Source organism: Microtus ochrogaster, unplaced genomic scaffold, assembly GCF_000317375.1.
Source record: "Microtus ochrogaster isolate Prairie Vole_2 unplaced genomic scaffold, MicOch1.0 UNK56, whole genome shotgun sequence".
NCBI classification, from domain to species: domain Eukaryota; kingdom Metazoa; phylum Chordata; class Mammalia; order Rodentia; family Cricetidae; genus Microtus; species Microtus ochrogaster.
This window is the reverse complement of record NW_004949154.1, coordinates 2246545-2255823: the sequence shown is the minus strand read 5'-3', so window position 1 is coordinate 2255823 and position 9279 is coordinate 2246545. Positions and strand designations below refer to the sequence as shown.

The 9279-nt window shown below is 41.8% G+C and overlaps 1 protein-coding gene across 1 annotated transcript; it reads left to right on the top strand.

Annotated features, from left to right (window-relative positions):
• Nucleotides 1-7818: 7818 nt before the first annotated feature.
• Nucleotides 7819-8760, top strand: LOC101999230 (olfactory receptor 4D10-like). Its single transcript, XM_005369702.1, has one exon. It carries the CDS (start codon nt 7819-7821, stop codon nt 8758-8760), a length of 942 nt encoding a protein of 313 aa, XP_005369759.1.
• Nucleotides 8761-9279: the final 519 nt, after the last annotated feature.

Genomic DNA, 9279 nt, shown 5'->3' with positions numbered 1-9279 from the left:
GTTTTCCAGATCCTATGTTGTTGAGGGAGAAATCCAAGGGGTCTAACATTCATATTTACTTGCACACACACACACACACACACACACACACACACCCTGTCATTAAGTAAATAAATATTTGTAAAGCTCGCCACTCTTTCACTACCCTTTTAGAGTTAGCGTTGGGGCTAACATGATGGCACAGTGAAGGGTGAGTGATACTCTTGCAGAGGATTTGAGTTCTGTTCTCAGCACCAACATTAGAAAGCTCACAGATCCCTATAGCTTGAGCTCTAGATGAGTATGATGCTGTTCCAGGGTCCACAGGCACCTGCACTCACTCATGTGCACATATTCATAATTTAAAATAAATACTTTAGAAAGAAAGAATACTTGCAAGTGTGTGGGGGTCTAGCCTCAGCTCAGACTCAGGTTCTGAGCTGGGGAAGGGGCCTTGGCACAAGGACAATTCTGACCCTCAAGTAGATTGCGCTCAAGTGGCCCTGAATATCTTGAGTTGTCTTTATTTATATTTTAACTGCATTTTTTCTACCAGGCTTACATGAACAGTTTTAGTATTGGCTCCTATTTTTGACTTTAAGAAATAAATTTTAAGGAATACATGTTATAAGGAGTGGGGCCACTTGTTTGCCCCGGCCGCCCAGCTAGCTTACACCCAAAATAACCACACAGAAACTGTATTAATTAAAACACTGCTTGGCCATTAGCTCTAACTTCTTATTGGCTAACTCTTACATATTAGTTTAACCCATCTCCATTAATCTATGTATCGCAGTGGCTTACCAGAGATTCTAACCAGTGTCCATCTTAGGCGGAGGATCTATGGCTTCTCTCACTCTTCCCTTCTTCCTCCCAGCATTCAATTCTGTTTTCCCTGCCTACCTAAGTTCTGCACCATCAACTAGGCCAAGGCAGTTTCATTATTCATTAACCAATGAAAGGAACACACAAACAGAAGGAACTCCTACACCAAATACATTGTAATCATAATGAAAGGCTTCATTGTTCCCATTTATCCTTTCCCACCCCCTGCATAGCCTTATTCTAGACAGAGAGTTTAGCATTTTTGCAGACTTAACTAAATATCAAGCCAGACACACCTTCTCTTACAGCACTTATGTGAGCTGGCAGCTTCTTGCGGTTACAAAGTTAAACAGTAATAGGCATGGGCACAATGCTTTAAGGACAACTATATTCAAACCCAAATGTTGCACGAATTCTAATTGGTATTAATAATAAAACCCAGAGTCAGAGTCAGGTTAATGCTGAATATCAGAGAAGCAGAGTAGCCAGGCAATGCTCTATCAATGCTCAGATCAAAGGGGCAATCCTCAGACGGCACCTGAACTTCTGTCTCCTCCACTTTGTATTCCTCGTTCTGCCCAGCCGTATCCCTTTCTGTCTCCACCTCCCTAGTGCTGGGATTAAAGGCATGTGACTCCTAAGTACTGGAATTAAAGGGGTGAGCCACCACCACCAGACTTTGTTTCTCTTTTAGACTGGAGCAGTTTCATGTAGAGAGAGTAGCCTTGAACTCACAGAGATCCTTCTGCCTCTGTCTCCGAGTACTGGGATTAAAGGTGTGTGCCACCACAGCCTGGCCTCTATGGCTAACTAGTGGCTTAACTATGCACTCTGATCTTTAGACTTACAAACAAAATATAACTACCCCCAAACAATTCTTTCAAGTCTACAAGATATGTTTTTATACAATTACCTTTTGTACAAAAGGTTTCCATGTCTCAATCGCGCTGTAAAAGGCAAACTTTGATAAGGCACTCTTTTTCCATCCCCCTATGCCATACTTCTTTCATCAACATAAGCCCTGTGTATGGTAAAGATGGATCTCTCCATCCCATATTTTATATTACATTATTCCCATCAGAATATACTAGATCCTATCATTGCTTCTATATGCTTGGTGCACAGGGAACTTACTCTCAACATCAATGCACTACATCCATTCCTGAGGCTTTTTTCCTAGTCTGCGTATGCATGCCCTACTCTTCTTTCCAGAACTGTGAGCGTGGTTAATGTTCCAAGGGTTGTTTTCTCATATGTACCCAACTGTATCTATTGAGTCAGAAAAGTTTCCAGGATTAGGAGCTGTAGTTAGTCATTCCAGATAAGAGATTTGAGAAACATTAGCCACCGGTGAATCTTAGGGAAAATATTAGAGAAAGGACAGAATTTCAGGGAAAAATTACAGCTGTTGCATGTGTGACTGACAAAGTAAAACTAAAACTGCCCAAAGAATCTGCAATATAATGTCAACTGAGAGTCCATGTCCACAGGTGTTTTGCCCTGAGGAATCCTATCAGACAGGTAGCGGAGACTAGGCTGCATGGCTCCTAACACATGTGTTCATCGCAGAGTCATTCGTTGGTCTGGTTCGAGGCCCCCACAATGAGACTTTCCCCCTTTTTTTCTTTTCTTTTTCCTTTTTTCTCTTAAATTATATTGTGGGGGGGGACATGCTACAAGGGCAGAGGGCAGATACGAAGTGACAGGAAATGAATGGGATGGAGATGTATGATGTGAAAGACCCAAAGAACAAATAAAAAGCAAGTTTTTTTAAGAAGGAAGAATACGTCACTACTAAGTTGCTTTCTATTTTTAATTCTGGTTTGTTTTGTTTATGTCTTATCATCTAAGTTAATTCCACAATTTATTTTTTTTGTTGTTTTTTTTTTATGAGATGGTCTCTCTATGTAGTCCTGCCTATCACTATGTAAAACAGACTGGTCTTGAATTCACAGAGATCCTCCTGCCTCTGCCTCCCAAGTGCTAGGATTAAAGGTGTGTGTCATCACATCCAACTAATTTAATTTATCTTAAAATACCTTTATCTTCCCACTAGAATGTCAGAGGGATATGTGTCTGTCTAACTGTTTCATTCCTAGTGCCTACAGGTGTGTGGAAACAGGAAATAATGACATATTAAGCAGATTAGGCGTCCTGTAGCTCAGGCTAGTCTCTGTCTCGCAGCGCTGTGGAGGATGGTGGTAATCTCCTGGTCTCCTACCTGGAGTGCTAGCATTACAGGTGTGAACCATAATACCCAGTTTATGCAGTATTTGAAACTGAACGCAGGGCATCATGAATGCTGGAGAAGTATTCCTCTACCAAATGAGCTATATCCCCAGGCTTCAGTGATGTCACTATCGGATGAACACTAAATTGTATGTGTTCTGCATGCTGAATATAGGCTAGATACTCCAGAGTTCCTATAACATTGCTGATTCCTATTTGGTTGAATGGTAGTTCCTGTTTCGTATTTGTTTATTTATTGTTCCAATTTTTTTTGTAACTTTATTGAATCTTTGGGAGTTTTACAGTATGCACCCCAATTCTGTTCACCTCCCGGTCCCCCTATATCCCTCCTCCTCCCTGCCGTGCCCCCCACGAAAGAAAACAAAGCAAAGTAAGCAAGCAAACAAAAGCAAGAACAAAAAAAAAACTCAATAAAACAAAAGTCACACTCAGAAAAATCTCTGCTTCTCCTTCTTTTCTGCCTCTCCATCACCTCTTCATCCAACCTGATGGCATTGGAGGCTTCAGTGTGTCATATAGTATACCTCTTTGTCCCATGAGCTTGACTGGTGAATGTTCATTGCAATGAGTAACCTGTCTGATTCAAGGTCTGTGGTTTTGCTCACTGGATCCTCACTAGAGTTCCTCTGGGCGTATTCTATGGCTGAACCGAGTCTTGGAGATCTTGAGGGTATTGCTCCACAGAGCCAGTCCCTTCACGAGCTTCAGCAGGACCCTGATGGGGTAGATTCTAGGGTGGGTCAAACCCAAGGCCCTGTTGGGTCATATTGAGCCGCCGGAGCCACCCACCTCGAGTGCAGGAGTGAAGTTAGCTCCCCCTATATGTGTGCCCTCAGGGAAGATTCATCTTCACCTCTGGTGAGAGGTGGGGGCCCTCTCTCTCAAGTGCAAGGGCCAATTCTCTGGTTGTAGTGGCCAGGGACAGGTAGCATCAGTTTTCTTAGGGCGGTGAAGGGGCGGGGCCAGATCAGCATAACTCTCTGATTTCATCTCACATGCTTCCTAAGGCCTCCTGAGGGGACACGGATCACAGACATCAGCATAGACCCCAGCTGCTGCTGGACCACGGACCCAGACATGGCCCTTGGCATCACTTTAGGCCCAAACAACATCCTGGCTCTGGGAGGAAGGCATGGCCACCCAGGTGAAAATGGTTCTGGCGACTATGTGACCATGGCTTTGTTACAATTTTATTTTTATCTTCAAATGCTATTCTTACATAATAAATATAATGGCATGTTTATTCAAATTCTTCTTCAACAAGATGTATTACATGGCCCAAAGGCCCCTCTCCTGTCTTACTATGCTCCATTTGTGAAACCACTAATCATTTTGACAAGGGTACCCTTGCCTCTTCTACCTGTATTGATCCTGCTCCTTTCTTCATAACAGTTGCTCTTCATTAACTACACTAGATAAATGTCTGGAAAAGAAATTAAAAAGTCAAACTAAATGGCTGTCTAACCCTGAATCACTGTAAGGGAACAGAGTTCATAACCCTAGAAATAGCAACAAATAGGTTCGGGAGCCTCTATTGTTTTCTGCTTGGTGTGAAGAGTTATGAGACCACTAGAGGTCCAATCTTTCTAAGTTCTTCACAGCTTGTTTTCATGTTACAAGGATATACATATTCAAATGCACATCTTTCATGCTTTTGGGAAGATGAAAAGGGGCCCAGAAGCTTTTAGATATGTGTTTGGCATGCTTTATCAGAGCAGAATAAACTGGAAATGTGGGGATGGATTTGATTGCTCTCCTGTCATTAGACAACCTGGACACAGACATTGTAGTGGGGTTTTTCCATAACAGGTCACTGTTTCTTTATATACCAGTATATCTGTCAACAACAACTTAATAATTACCACTACCAGTGGTAATTTCATCACCACCAGTGAAACTCGCCACTTCAATTCCACATTCTTGCCTGACAGTTACCCTCTTTCTAACTCTCATAATAGGCCTGAGACTAAGGGATCAGGATACAATACATGATCCCAGGACAAAATGTTGAATATACAAATCAAATAGTCTCTTCTATGGCCTCTCAGGAATTTGGACACCAGCCAAAATGTGTCGATGTGTGTGTGCGTGTGCACGCGAGTTTTGATAGCATTTTAATGAGTCCCATTGAAACCACATCATCAAAACCAGAACCAGTTACAACTACTTCCCTGCCCAATGACATTCCCTTTGTCATTCTTACATTAAGCCTGAGGTTAAGGGGTTTGAGCATAAGACAGAAACACTGTCTAAGTTCAAGAACCTTAAATAGGCAAATCCTTGAGTTTGCCATCCCTCTCCTGAAAATGAAGCAAGGACAATGAAATCTTCACTAGTACATTTTTTTTCAAAAATTAATGCTGTTGAATGCTGCACCAAATAGCATATGATTTCCACTTGAAGTTTTAGGATCAAAGATAACAGGTAAAGATGTTTAGTAGCTAGCTATCTAACAGTAAGGTTGGATTGTTGAAATTCAAATGCTGTCATTGATTATGTTTAACAAGGTTGACTTTGAATATTTTCTAGGGATATCACATATTTCAGGCCAAAGATGATCATCTCACTGACGAGCACAACAGAGGTGGGTGTCAAGTATTGGTAGTACGAATGTATTTAAAAGGATGTAGAATTGTGATGCAGTATATATAAGTCATTTGGAATTTGTTGAGAGTCTTTCAATTGCTTCCTGAGTCGCTGCTGCATGTTAAAACCAATGTAAGGAGTTTCTGTCAAATGAGATTCTTCAGCCAGATGTTTTCAAATGTCCCTGTAACAATATGTAAAACCATATAGCCTGAAGTTGGAGGGGAGGGACAATACACATCCATTCTGTTTCTATATCCTCCTGATTATGCAAGCCTGCTTGCATGAAATACAGATGTAGGAGGTAGTGGGCTTAAATCACTCATTAGTTTATCAAACAATATCTAAGAAGCATGGAATGCAACTGAGAATGAAATATGTCTGAATGAGGTGATGACTGAAGGAACGGTCTGCTTCCCAGAAAAGTCCCTTCTCTGTGCACTCCCTACACTGATGGACTGCACTGCTTTTTGTGTTCTCTGCATGGCTGTGCCATTTCACCACTAACTGGTGTTGGTTTTCCACCTCTGTTTTTCTTCCAGACTGTGACAATCTTTGCCTCCTCTAGAAACCCTTCCCACACCAGCCCTAGATAGAACGCTGCTATGGCTCCCATGGCTGTGGATTGACTTAAATACCTGTGTTTCCACCAGACTGAACATTTTTCCAGAGGAAAACTTCACTGCACTTGTGTCTACATTGTGAACGTAAGTCCAACCCCGCAGTGCTGTAAGCACCACAAATGTGTGAGAAAGGACCAAAGGGCTAAATGTTTACCTCTGAAATTCCTAATCAATTCAGAGTGAGGAATGCAACTGAACCTAACTTGAGGGAGTCTGGCTCCATTTTCTGAACATGGTCTGCTCTCCAGCCTTACAGGAACTCCTCCTACAGATTTGTAATACACGAGGGTGTTTTTGTGCTAACTCCAGATTTACCTGGAAACTTTACAATTCTTTAAACAAGTAACTCATTTGAGACTTTTTTCTACTATCTTTAACTCTTAAAATTGACTTGAAGAAATAACACAATCCTGCTGAATTTCTGTACAATTGCTGTTGTACTAATGGCTTTGGAAACAAACATAATCATACTGAATTGTACTTTCACAATGTAGCAGTGCATTGAGTTTGGGGGAAATAGTTCACCTTTCTTCAACTACTAGAAATAATTAAAATCCCCTTCTTCATAGGAATACACAAGTGAGCCCTTCACAGGATACCTCCATCTTTGAGATGAGAAGATTGTCCAAAAACCCTAACTCCACAGTGGCTCTTCCTCAGCAATCTACAAATGGATATGATGATGATGATGATGATGTAGACAGGAGAGGAGAGTGAGGACCACAACAGGAGAGGGAAACAGATCTCCAGTCGGTGCCTTTCCTTTGGCAAAGGCTGAAATTGGGAACCCACAGTAAGTCACAGGAAGCTACATCCTTCTTTAATCCTCTGGCCTTCCATGTGAGTCCCCCCCTTGACCCAGCTTCCTCCTTTTCCCTGATTGCTCAGATCAGTATTGTCCATAGAATCCACAGTGGATAATTCAGAACCCCCACCACCCAGCTAATCAGTGGCAGAATATGAAGGAGTAAATTCAGTGCTACACTGTCCTAATACACAGTGTTCAAACTCCCTCCCTCTCTATAAGTATGGCTCTCCTTTTAGAGAAAAAAAAAATTGTGTTTCAGATATCCAAAACTTCCACGTGTCCTTTGTCCAAATGTGATCTGTATAATGTAGAAAATTAATAACAGTGTCAACACAATGGGAACAAACAAAGGAACCTGAATATGGCACTATGTTCTTAAAAAGTCAACTTGCAACCACCATAGTAAGATAACTGACCAAGAAACATGAATAAAATTTATTAAAGCAGAGAACCCCTGATAAAGCATTAAACTGTATCTCAGTAATGTTTTCTTTTTAGAAGATGATGCTTAGGTGTCAATACTTAATATATTTTCTTTCCTAACATTGTTCTGTAGGGAAATAATAACTCTTTTGTGGGTGGTAATTTCATTTGATTACGAAACTAATTACAATATTTAAAATGCAGAAGACTTGATCACTTTAAGCACTATGAAAAAGCATAATTCAATTTCATCCTAGGATCTTACAAAAGCAAGATAAACACGCAGAGGCTTGAAATAAAACAGTTCAGAAAGACACTGATTTAATGGGGATGGAAAACTACACCAGGGTCAAAGAACTTATTTTCCTTGGCCTGACCCAGAGTCGTGAAGTCAGCGTGCTGCTGTTCCTTTTCCTTCTCATGGTGTATGTGACAACTCTGCTGGGGAACCTTCTCATCATGGTCACCGTGACCTGTGAGCCGCGCCTTCACACCCCCATGTACTTCTTGCTTAGGAATTTGTCTGTTGCTGACATCTGCTTTTCCTCCATCACTGCACCCAAGGTCCTGGTGGACCTTCTCTCAGACAGGAAGAGCATCTCCTTCAATGGCTGCCTCACTCAGATGTTCTTCTTCCACCTTATTGGAGGAGTGGATGTGTTTTCTCTGTCAGTGATGGCTCTAGATCGATATGTGGCCATCTCTAAGCCCCTCCATTATGTGACCATCATGAGCAGAGGCCGTTGCATTGGGTTAATAGTGGCCTCATGGGTGGGAGGCTTTATCCACTCCATCGTGCAGATTTCTCTCTTGCTGACACTTCCTTTCTGTGGACCCAATGTTCTTGACACTTTCTACTGTGATGTCCCCCAGGTCATCAAACTTGCCTGCACAGACATCTTTGTTCTGGAGCTGCTGATGATTTCCAACAATGGCCTGGTTGCTACTCTGTGGTTTTTGTTGTTGGTGATATCATACACAGTCATTCTGATGATGCTTCGGTCTCATTCAGGAGAGGGACGGAAGAAAGCCATCTCCACCTGCACCTCCCACATCACTGTGGTCACCCTGCACTTTGTGCCCTGCATCTATGTCTATGCCCGGCCGTTCACTGCCCTCCCTACAGATAAAGCCATCTCTGTCACCTTCACGGTCATCTCCCCTCTGCTCAACCCCTTGATCTACACTCTGAGGAACCAGGAGATGAAGTCAGCCATGAGGAGGCTAAGAAAAAGACTTGAACCTTCTAATAGAGAAGACCAATAGCTCCTTCCTGTCACCACATTTGAAAACATTTGTATGTAAAATAAAATTTATTCTTTATACTTATCATTTCTCTTCTCACAGTGGCCTTCAACAATCCAAAAGACCTCAAACTAACAGTTCTAATTCTGCTGTATATTTTCAGTGTGCCAAGTATGGTCTCATAAAATCACCAATTAAATCTCAATGGAATCTGTGAATTATGGAGAAACAGATACATAGAGAAGATCATTGCACACTACAATAATACTTTAAGGTTTTGCTTTGGATTTTGTTTTTTTTTTCTAACACAAGTTTAATTCAGCAGTCCTGTTTGCTCCAGAACTCTTTATGTAGCCCAACTAGCCTCAAATACCCTGAAATCTTCCTGTCTCCAACTCAGAACTCAGAGATCTACCTGCCTCTGCCTCCTAGTGCTGGACTTAAAGGCACGCACCACCACTGCCCAACTTAACTTGATAGAACAGACACATATTCATGGAAACCAAATGAAATAGAAATGACTGGGTCAGAAAGTGCTGT